The 12,533-nt window shown below is 35.0% G+C and overlaps 1 protein-coding gene across 1 annotated transcript in view; it reads right to left on the minus strand.

Annotated features, from left to right (window-relative positions):
• The window catches only part of LOC149842662 (suppressor of mec-8 and unc-52 protein homolog 1-like), a 76,444-nt gene extending 68,549 nt beyond the window's left edge, over positions 1 to 7,895 (minus strand). The window contains exons 1-3 of the mRNA XM_090001535.1: positions 7,794 to 7,895; positions 6,913 to 7,123; positions 1,458 to 1,610 (exon numbers count right to left, since the gene is read on the minus strand). Of these exons, the coding sequence (XP_089857661.1) occupies positions 1,458 to 1,610; positions 6,913 to 7,123; positions 7,794 to 7,822 (393 nt within the window). The 5' untranslated portion in view covers positions 7,823 to 7,895. The remainder of the gene's footprint in view (positions 1 to 1,457; positions 1,611 to 6,912; positions 7,124 to 7,793) is intronic.
• Positions 7,896 to 12,533: the final 4,638 nt, after the last annotated feature.

Here is a 12,533-nt window from a genome sequence, read left to right on the forward strand (position 1 = left end):
TTTTAGGAAGCAGGAAGTGCGAGACGACTTAGAAGCGAACCAGGAATCGTCTCGAAAGCGAGAAGAGAAGCGAATCGAAAGCGACCTAAGAAGTGAACCGGAAGCGACATAGGAAGTCAGTGGAAAACGCAAAAGGGAAAAAAAGAAAGAAAAAGAAAAAAAAAAGGAAAAAAGAAGGGGAAGTGAGCTTCCCTTGAAGGGAAAGCGAGCATCCCCTGAATGGGAAGTGTGCTTCCCAAATTTTTTTGGCACTTCCCACCATGTTTCGAAACCACCACATTTTGCGCTTCCGAAACACACTTTGGGGAAGTGTGCTTCCCCCCATGTCCTATGGTGCTTCCGGTAACCCTGTCCCAAACAGCAGTGGATGTTGGGAAACCCATAATGCACTGCTCCTAAACAATAGAGGGGCATTGAGGGAACTGCCAATGCACCTCCAATTCAAGGCTCCCAAACAGAGCTTAAAAGGAGATAGCATGACATCAGAATGTGGAGTCAGTTATACATCTCTTCATATATTGTTGTGGAGTAAAATCTTTATTTAGCAAATTTTGACTGATTATTGTGGGGAATGTTGAGATAGGTTCCCAAGAACTTTCTTTTGGGTGCTCACTCGAGATAATCAAGAAAAAGGCTAAAGTTGTTAAAACGGGGATGAAATTCATTTGGCATTCCCTATGGATTGAAAGGACAGCCTGGTACTTACTCCCAGGTCAAGTCAAGATATCTCAATGCCATTCCCTGAATGACCTTATAGTTTAGATTTCGATAGTTTGTTTCAATGAAGGCCTTGGTTGTTTAAGTTCCTATCTTCCAGGATATTCTGAAAAAACTGATTGCTGGTATGATTTTTTTTATCCTTGATTACTCATCACAATTACTCTCTTTTATTTCCATTTTTACCTTTGCAAAATTTCTTGCTTTCTGATTTCAGCAAGGGGGGAAGAGCAGCAATTTGACCATCTAAATTAGGGTTGCAAACGGATCGGATCCAGGAAGGGGCTTTTGCAAATTTTGGCTGTCCCGCAATCTGACTCCCAGATGTATTTTCTGATCCAAAATCTGAACCATTTGCATCCCTAATCTTAATACTTACTTAGGTGAACTAGTAGCACTCAAACAGTTGCAATAAGTTCAACTGATCACAGTATCTTTATGGAATTACATGAGGGCCAATAATTCCTATGGTCTCTTATCCCAGTTTTAAGATATCAACGGCCTGAACAGAGCAATTAACAGGTCTACAAAATGTGATCTTAGGATCCAAAAAGGATAAGTTGATCTCATATGTAAAATCAGTTCTCAGACATCAGATCAACCAAACCTTGAATAACAAATAAGAAAGGTATACCATAGTTATTCTTTCCAAAAGTAAAAGTGGAAATCAAAAGCTCAAAGCATGGAACAAACTATACAATAGCATACTAAAATGATAAAACATGTTATAGAATACAGACCTCATGTGGATCAAAGTATGTCCGGACTAGGAGATGCTCAAGTCGGAGATATCTTTCAGGCTGCTCCTGTTTCATGACACCCATTGCCTGAGTCTGTCTCAGAATAGCACGTGCAGTGTCCAATTCCCGAAGCTCTATCATCTCCAAAACAATCTAAAGAGGAGATAAAATAAAAAAAGAACAAATAAACAACAATATACACAACCCACAAATCTATATTAAAATGTTCCCTGAATATAATTTAACGTAAAAGGTGTTAAAATATGTTGATCCTTAAATGTACATATATATATTTATAAATATATATATAAAGATACGTATACATATATATATATATGTATACATATCTCTATTTATATATATATAAATATATATATTTTATCTTCCTAAAATACCCTCAAGGGTATTCTTGTAAATTAGCATTTTACGCGTATTCCAATTGGAATATGCATTGTAATTTTTGTTTTGTTTTTATTTTTTGTTTTTTATATTTTTGGATTTCGTACCACATTGGGGGCCTCCCAAAAGTGACATTGGGAGCCCCCAACGGTCACAAATGTGACCGTTGGGGGCTCTCCAACGTCCCCTTTGGGAGCCCCCAAGGTGGTCCCTTTTCATGCTTATAAATAGGGGATTTCCCCTTTGTATTTTGCATTCTTAAGGGAGCTTATGCTCCATTGTAATGGGGTCTTTACCCCTTCTCCATTATTCTTCAATGATATGCAACTTATGACTTTATGTCATATTTTTCCCTTTTTATGGGTTTTATGTGTTAGCACATTATGTGCTTATGTTGTTTCCCTTTAATGGGTATATTTGCACTCCACGTGCATAAGTATGGGTTCATTATTGAACCCAATGTATTCCAAGTCACTTTCTAACATGGTATCAGAGCGAGGTCACGATGGGGTTGTCCTTTGGTGCAACGGAAAGCGTGTCGCTCAAGAAATGGTGAAGTATTCATTGCTCTTCCTTTTTGCTTTGAAGTTATTCGGTATGCATCCCTTTTCTTAAAATATTATGCATTTGAAAATATGTTTCTTGCATATAGTTTGTTCGTTTAATGGTTATGATAGTTGAATTATGTCTTTTCACATTTCGTGTGCTCGTATATTTTAAAATTATCTCCCTCAAATTTGGTGAACTCGTTTGTTGTTCAAATATATAATTTGTGTTTATCGAACTACTCATCGCATATAATAGCAATTTATGTTTTTTTTTTTAAATTACCTTCAATTATGTGAGATTTATAATTCTTACATAACTATCTCATGATTGGCCTATAAGTTAATTTTTAAAATTATATATATGATTTCTTGCTAAAGTAATGATCTTTGCTTAAAATTTCTTAACTCTCATATGAACCCTAATTTGATTTGAGTTCCTCTTTTGATTCTGAATTTTAGTGCATTTTTTTGAAAAATTTTATATAATCCTTATATGAAAATCTCTCACATCTACAAATCTTTGTTGAATCCTAAAGTAGTTCTTGTTAATGATAACTTATAAGAACTCCTAAAAGTTTTTCAATGTTTCTTTTTTGAAAAATTGTTTATGATAAACCATTAGGAAAGAATTTTTAAAAGGAATTTCTCACACTACATAGAGTGCATAGTTCATCTTTTGCATCCTTTTGGTATAAATGATTTCATTTTTCATCTTTATAAACTTGATTGGTTTGTAATTTTCATAAGGTTTCGAAACCTCTTAATAATATCTTTTAAAAATGCCTACATTGACCATAATATGGTTTTCTTTGTCCTCAATTGCAATTGTTAAAGTTTGAGAATTTCAAGCATTGCTCTTTTTATAAAGTGCATACTTGCTCACTTTTGTGTTTTGTGCACATTTGTTTCTCAAATATTTGCGCTTGTATGCATTCCCTCTTTTTTTATGAAATACATGCCTTAGTGCATGTTTGTTTACACCTTGGTGTGTATTTGTTCAAGTATTGTATGAGTGCCTTCGTGCACATCTTTTATAAAGCCTTTTGTGCTCACATGTGTATTGTCTCTTCGTAGACATTTTTGCATTATGGAGCCTTTATGCACATTTATTTTTGTGAAAAATATAATGAATTTAGATATTGAGTCCTTTTTAAATCATTGTAAGTGCTTTTAGCACTTTGAATGTTTTCGCATATCTCATCACAATCAAAGGTTTTTTAAAAAATTGTTGTATGGGATTTAATCCCAAATTTATAAATTTTCAAGTGTTTTAAATATTCATTCCTTGAGTATTGTGTTAAAGCCTTCTTTGTGAACCATTACGGTTCTTATGATTTCTTTGATTAAAAGCTTGATTGTCTTGATGAATTCTTTATGTTGTTGTGTTTATTGCTTAATAAGTCCTTTTTGGTATAAATGACTTGTTTGAAGATTAAGCATAATTTGTGTTTATGCAAAATTGTTGTTATAAAGCACATTATTGATTATTGGACCTTTTGATTCAATTTTTTAATCGGTCCTCTTTTCTTTGAAAAATGATTCCTTAAGTGTTTATTGCTTTTTTGTGGCATTTATATTTGTCCATCACATGTTATTTAATGCATCTTTTATTTGGCCTTATTATTGTTATATTAGAGATGTTTGTTGAGGTGAGTTATGGGCACCTCGTGTTATATCATTTTAGTTTGTCCACCTTCCATATTATAGATGGTTGTTGAGGTGAGTTATGGGCACCTTGGGACTCTAAAATGATTTGTTGTATGATCTCTAATTATGAGTGTGTCACTCATTTTTTCTCTTGTGGCCATTGATATTATGGATGCTTCTATGTAAATGTGATTGACATATGGTGTTTTAAAACCTTAAATGTTTTAAGGTATATTAAAAATCAAGGGTTTTGGGATTATTGCCCAACCTTTTCTTGTTTATGAATCTTATGAGTGCATTTGCACATTTATGATTTTGTGTTCTTGTGATTTTGCACAAGTATTCTAAGTGCTCTTGGTGTGTGTATGTTCACACATTTGTTCTCAAGAATTTTATTTTATCGATTATAGTATCTTGTTGAAGATATTTTTTACATGCATGTTATTGTTATGAGAATTCATTTTAAAAGGAGTATTGTTTTATTCGAGGTTTATTTTCATTACAAGTTTATTGCCTCAAAAGTCTTTTCCTTTTATGCCCATTATCTAAGTGTCATCATATGTAGACAAGAATTTTATTACACCTTCGTGTGTTTTTAGCCCTTTGTTGGCTTTTGCTCTCTTGGTCTAGTAGCTGAACACACTTGTCTTGAGTGTTTTTATATGTAGACAAGGCACGTTGATTCACACCATGGTGTGTGATTTTGAGCCTATGTTGGCGTTTGTGTCCTTGTTCTAGTCGCTTAAGATGTATGCCCATGGTTGGCTTATTTCACTCATTTCAAGTGCTATCATATGTAGACAAGAGATGTATTATGTTTTAGCCCATGGTTGGCTTATTACTCTTGTTCTAGTAGCTGAACATACTTGGTTTTAAGTGTATTTTTTACGTAGACAAGAGATACTTTTTAGTCCATGTTGGCATGTATTCTCTTGTTCTTGTCGTAGATGCACTTATTTCAAGTATTATTATATGTAGACAAGAGGTTCTTTTACACACCTTTGTGTGTGTCTTTTGCCTTTAATGGCTTTATGTTCTTGATCTAGTAGCTTATACACTTGATTTATGGGTTTTGGAGGACTAATGAGGAAGATGTTTGTAATGGATAAACTATTGTTGAAATTTGCAAAATTTCATTCATGACTTGTGTTTTTCAAGCAAATCATATTTTTGATATGCATATCAAGTTGATTTCTTAGCATTTAATCTATATATTAAGTGCTTATGGTTTTTGCCACCCTTATATGCAAAATGTGTATTAAGTATGTCTTTCATAAATGATTTTAAAACCTTGTGAACTCTTGGGTTTATTTTGCCTAAAGTATGCTTGGAGACTTTGTTTCTCTTGTTTGGCACTTCATTACATGTTTGAAGCATGTTTATTAATGAGTTCTTTGAGTATTAATTCATTTCATGATAAGTATATGCATATGCTCTTTATGGCCTTTTTGGGCCCTCATTCAATAATGTTTATGTATATCATGCCTCTTCGTAGGCTTATTGTGGTATCCCTTAGTGGACCATTTTGTTATTCCCCATTATGGGGTTATATTTGTCCAACGTTGGACCTTATGAATGCATTATTCATTCTTGCAATTTATTTCTGCATAATTTGCTTCCGCTCATTTTGTTTTAAACATGATATATGATTTTGAAACTCTGGTGTCATTTTTGCATAATTTGCATCTCTTCTAACCTGTGCTAGTTAGAAATGTTCCATTTGAATAAAAATACAAATATTTGTTTTACTTGTTTCTTTGTTGTTATTTCACAGGATCTTGGAGATAGGACAAAGAGAAGTACCCTGGATAGTTCGGGAAATTTGAAGACAATAGGAGGAAGGCCTTTTCAAGTTCCATTGCATCCTTGCCGGAGCCTCTTGGAGTCTTGCCCTTTGTTCAATCTTTTCGTTTCCCCGCAAAGATTGAGGGGGGTGTTAAAATATGTTGATCCTTAAATGTACATATATATATTTATAAATATATATATAAAGATACGTATACATATATATATATATATGTATACATATCTCTATTTATATATATATATAAATATATATATTGTATCTTCCTAAAATACCCTCAAGGGTATTCTTGTAAATTAGCATTTTACGCGTATTCCAATTGGAATATGCATTGTAATTTTTGTTTTATTTTTATTTTTTGTTTTTTATATTTTTGGATTTCGTACCACATTGGGGGCCTCCCAAAAGTGACGTTGGGAGCCCCCAACGGTCACAAATGTGACCGTTGGGGGCTCTCCAACGTCCCCTTTGGGAGCCCCCAAGGTGGTCCCTTTTCATGCTTATAAATAGGGGATTTCCCCTTTGTATTTTGCATTCTTAAGGGAGCTTATGCTCCATTGTAATGGGGTTTTTACCCCTTCTCCATTATTCTTCAATGATATGCAACTTATGACTTTATGTCATATTTTTCCCTTTTTATGGGTTTTATGTGTTAGCACATTATGTGCTTATGTTGTTTCCCTTTAATGGGTATATTTGCACTCCACGTGCAAAAGTATGGGTTCATTATTGAACCCAATGTATTCCAAGTCACTTTCTAACAAAAGGCTATACACATGAGAATATAACTCAATAACACAATACGTGATAATTGATCAAGCTATTACAAATACAAAGAGTATTTTGTCCCAAAATACTCCGCAAGAAGAAAAAACCTATAACAGGAAAAAAAAAGATAAATGTAAGGCAACTAGCTTGCTTCTTTCTTGGTAGTCCCTTTTAGCAAAAAAGAACCACAAGAAAATAAGTTCAAAACCTGTGTATGAGAAAATTCCTCATTTACAATTGGAAATTAACAAATAGATAAAACAGATATGCAACAACTAAGTTTGTTCACCTGCTCGTACAAGTCCTCGAGCTTCTTCCTCGGAAGTTTTAGCTGTGAAACTTGCGGCAATATAGCGTCCCACCTCCCACTGTTAATGTCAGCAACAAAGGTCTCCAGGCTGTCGACGGTGTTCAAAGAAACCTGGCACTCGCTCTGCAGTACCTGAAAAGTCTGGTGTAGCGAATTCTCTTTGCAAAACTGAAGCACAATCTTAATGACACTGCATATACAGAAAAGATTGGAGGGTCATCCAACGTCCCAAACGCAACTTATTAACAAGTGCTGGCTAAAAGATGTGCTACAGTGCCAGTTGCACTAAAACCAACAAGAAAAACCGCACATATTCTACGGATTTCGAAGAATGGACTATGAATGGCCATATATTGCTAGTTGCACTAAAACCAACAAGAAAAACCGCACATATTCTACGGGTTTCGACCGATGGATTAAGAATCCAAGTATCCACAATAATCATCCACTCGTAACCCACACTACTTGCACAACTCAGCACATGAGATTCTCAAATTTTCTCTGAATAGTATACACCAAGTTCACGCTCAATCCAACAGAAAGAGATAAAATGCAGATTATCGACGAAACCACTCGTTACGGTTTGATTTTGAGCAAGTTTTTGTGAATTACGTTACCAAATCGAAATCATGCAAAGTTTACTCGGTGATGCTCAAAAGCTTCCCCTTAAAACCCAGTAAAACCCAAACAGGAACCCCTCCCCCAAGAACATATGATTTAAATATAGATGAAACTACAGATACGAAACCCAAACAACCGTTCTAAAGAATTTAAACATGAAGAAAGAAACCCAGATTGGAAAAAAACTAAGAAGAAGAAGCCTTAGAAACCACAGAGGAGAGGAGAAAAAGAGTGCTCACTCTCGAGCCTCGATCTCTAGAGTCGACATCTTAAGGTTTGCTGAATCACGGATTCACCAGCGAGAGCGAAGAGCTGCGTGCCTTCCGAAGGTCCCGAGAGAGAGAGAGGCTCGACGCTGAAAACCCCTCTTTGTTTACGAGATGGAGATGGCGGTTGGGTTTGGACTTCGAATATTGGATCTGGACGCGGTTAAGAGTCCGGGTCCGGAACTGCCTGACAAGTTTAGGGGTGTAATTGGGTCGGTTCCCGTCGGGTTAGGATTGGGTCTTATCAAACCCTGATTCTGAATCGGGTATAAAAGTTAGATCCAAACCCGACCCAATCTAATTCGGGTCTGAGCTGGTATGGCTGAAAATTGTGAACCGGGCTAACAGGTTTGGCTATCTATCGGGTCGGATCTTCAATAGACCCCACTATTTAATCGGGTATAAGAATTAGACCCAAACCCGACCTATTTTGATTCGGGTCTGGGTGTGGGTCTGGATATAGCTGAAAAGTGTAGACCCATATGGGTTAAATATGATCTTTTTGGGTCTTAACGGGTTTGGGTTTCAACTCGAGTCTCATATGATCAGTGTTATAGACCTTATGACCCACCAATCAAAAAATATGTAAATTAATGGAATCATCTATTCAATAAGAAGACTATATGTGAACGAATGAGAAGCTTATTAACTATTCTAAAGAATAGTGGGTTGGTTTCAACTGGTTCGGTTCGCATATAAAACGGTTTTGAATACACAATCGGTTCGAGAGTTCGGATCAGTTCTAATATAGAGTGAGTTTGGGTTTGGTTTGGTTCAATAATAAAATGGGTCAACAATTGTAGAACAATCAAACTTATCCGATTGTTCAACGATGAGAAAGATAGGCAGACCGATCCAATATGGTTCATATACCAAACTGATCCAAAACTGTAAAAGTTTTTGGTTAACTATCACTAATCCAGATCCAGTACACCTCTTGGGACCTGTTTTAAGGATCGGATCCCTGGTTGGGCTTCCTTGATTGGCTGGTGCAAGATTGTGTAAAGCCAGTAAGGATGCAAACCGTTTGGATTTAGAACGGATATCTGACAGAATCCAAATCCCTTAGTCGCACTTGGTAGCCAAAGTTGGATCCGGTTAATACTCAGATACAAATTCCATATCAAGTTTTGCATTTGAATTTCAAGTCCAATTTGAGAAATACAAATCTGACTAAAATCTCAATCCAAGTGACTATAAATGGCGGATTTTAAGCAAGTCAGGTCTAGATTTTTGTTTTAACTGATTCACATCTAACTCCAAATCTGGGTCCAGATCCAATTGTGCTAGATCCAAATATGTCCAACTCGGTAATGCCTATATGCGACCTGAATCCGACCAAATATTGGTGAATGTGAGTCACCTCTAGTTAGGGATGCAAATGGATCGGTTTGGTCAGCCATTGATCCGATTCTGATACATAGTTTTTGGGTATGGACGTTGAAACCGAATCCGAATGTAATCTCAAATAGGTTTCAAACGGACATGGTTTTGAAAACTAGATACATGCAGTTTAACGTTTTCTTAGGTTGACAAGTTTCTAAAACATGTCTGATTCTCTCAAAATTCCCAAGTAATATATAAAAATAAATATACGATGATGTAGACTGTAGTACACATCCAAAAGCTATAAGTGATGGTATTACATGTCCCAAACAGACATGATATGTGAGAGATATGTCTATGACAATGGGAGGCATGGCCGCTGCTCTGCTATACGGACTGAACCAATCCATGTTTTTAAAAACCTTGTGAAACCTATGCAAAACACTGTTCCTAGAGTTGCCAATTTTTTTAGGGTTTGATCTTACATAGACAAACACCTGATAGAGAGGCCATGGCCTGAGACATTGCAGAAAATTTTTAAAAATTTACGCAAGTTCATAATTTTTACAACTGCATAGGTGTTTTTCAAGCGGGATCTAGTCTACGAGCTCTTATGATTTTTCTATAGGCGTGTTGGACCAAGGCCTCTAGGGACTGATTGTTAACATATGTAGGAGTCTAAGAAAAGAAAAACAAGTAGCAAAAATTTTTGCATAATTTTTGATAGATTTTACAAAATCTATCATAAATCTATCCCTACCATTTTTTAAAAAGGGTTGATCCATGTAATGTTTTTTAAGTATGTTATATGTTAAATTCTTTGAGTTTCTCAACAATGAGGTCTGTTGAATTATAGATATTTTTATGAGTTATACATGTTGAAAGGATGTAAAACATGTGGGTACATGCATGTCATTGTGAGAATGCACTCTGCTACTCGATAGTTTATATGTGCATCACTATGCATGCTATATCTGAAAAATGTCAATGCCTAAATGGTCGTAAGGCTTGTTTGGATGATCAAATGAAATGAATACTTGTTGATGCTAAGAACATGCACGTGACAACATCAATTTATCATGTGATAATGAATTGAATCATGATACATGTATGCTTTTGTGCAATGAATATGCATGTGAGATGAAATATGCATCTCACATTAATTGTAAGGACCATAATCTGAAAAGGTGCTTGGTCCTGAATTGGAGGTCGTTAGTTATGCGAATGGCTATGTTTGTTCATATGTGCATGAGGTCTGGATGGTGATCTCTTAAAACTATGACTGATAAATTGTTAATTACATGTATGATTAAGAGAATTAATAAATTTAAATTGTGCACAATAAGAATTAATTATCTTAATAACTTGTGAGAAGAGCGTAAGTAGTGTTTTGGGCTCTATAAGATTTTGTTACAAGTACAGAAGGTTGCTCTTCCCTAACTACAAAGATAGAGAAAACCTACCACCGAGACCGCGTGGTGGTTAGTATGTGGTTAGCTTTTGTGTAGTTTGAGATCTCTTCTATTAAAGGTTCACCCTGCACCCAAACACCGATTTTGTCGAGCAAGGACAGGTTAATAAGACAATGTTGTGAATATACCTCTAGGTCTTTGCCTCAAATCCGAGAAATGGACTTGTGTTCGTACCCACATGAATTGTGAAAGAGGAATTAAAGTTGTGTTGAAAATAAGCATGTCATGCATCATTTGATTAAGAAAAATTAATTGAATTGAAAGAAGTCACTCATGCATCAAGTTAATGTCTTTGAAATTGTTACCTGTATATGCATTAAAGTTATTGTTCTGCATCATGAATGGTATTATGACTGGATGAACTTGCAAGCATGTACTTAGTGTCCTATGACTTGTTTTTGTATGTGTAATTCATTTGAGTGATATTGTTGGTGGTATGGATCTGTAACAGTTCGAGAACGCCTGTGTATGAGCATGTATGTTAATCCTTTGTTTAAATGCAAAGTTTATAAGGTTCCTACCATGAACTCTTGTTTCTAACCCCCCACCACCCATAGGTGATGCAGAATGAGCGGATGCTTTGACAAGAAGGCTGCGAGATGATATTGATTACATGTTTTGGGGTTTTGAATTATAATTGGAAAATTTATTTATTATATTTTGAACATTGTTTTTTGAATTTCTCAAACTGTGATTGAATAAATGGTTTGGTTCATTTCTCAATATGGTTTGATTTTATTTACTTGAATTAAAGAGTTTTTATAAAACAATCTAAATATAAGAAGTCACTACAACAAAGCAGTGGATTAGCGACGACCTCATTCCGTCGCTAATCCGGCTTAGCGACGGATAGCTTACGTCGTGAATTTTTTGACGCTAACTGGAGACAGAATAAATTTGTCGTCAGTTTCATCGCTAATTGCGACAGAATAATGACCGACGGATTCTGTCGCAAATCCGCTGGTACTAAACGGCGACCTCGGCTTGACGACGGATTTACAGCCGTCGCTAAATTATATGTATAGCGACGGATATATCCGTCGCAAACAAGAAAAAAAATAAAAAATTTTATTTGAAAATTAAATATCGAGAACGCTACAATTTATATTTCCTGTAAATAAAAAACAAAGTACACATAAAATTTCATATAAAAGGAAACTAAAACAATTAATCGTTCCACTTTAAAATTAACAAGTTTAATTATTTACAATTCAATAATTACATTTTCGAAACAAAAAAAAATAGAACAAATTCAACACATTAATCTAATCATCGCCAAGATTTTGTGTGTCTTCTTGTTCATTGCCTTGATCTCTCCCTTCAGCTCCGTTACGCTAATTATCGCTAAACCTACACAAGAAAAGAACAGTCAGTATTGATAAACAAAATATATTGAAATAAATTATACACTATATGTGATTCTATCATGTGCTCATATGTGTTATAAGGCAGTAAAAAAACTCTATATGTGATTCTATCATGAAAGATATGTGTTCTAAGGTAGTAAAAAAACTCTATATTGATTATATCATGATCATATGTGTTCTAAGGCAGCCAGAAAAACTCTATATGTGATTCTATCATGCTCATATGTGCTCTAAGGCTCATATGTATTCTAAGGCAGTCAAAAAATTGAATATGTGATTATAGCATTCTCATATGTGTTCTAAGGCAGTCAGAAAAACTTTATATGTGATTCTATCATGCTCATATGTGCTCTAAGGCAGACAAAGAAAAAAAACTTTATATGTGATTCTATCATGAATGATATGTGTTCTAAGACAGTAAAAAAACTTTATATGTGATTCTAGCATGCTCATATGTGTTTTAAGGCAGTCAAAAAACTGAATATGTGATTATAGCATGCTCATATGTGTTCTAAGGGAGTCAAAAAACTGAATATGTAATTATAGCA

This window comes from Nuphar pumila, chromosome 3, assembly GCF_984573655.1.
Source record: "Nuphar pumila chromosome 3, dmNupPumi1.hap1.1, whole genome shotgun sequence".
NCBI lineage: Eukaryota > Viridiplantae > Streptophyta > Magnoliopsida > Nymphaeales > Nymphaeaceae > Nuphar > Nuphar pumila.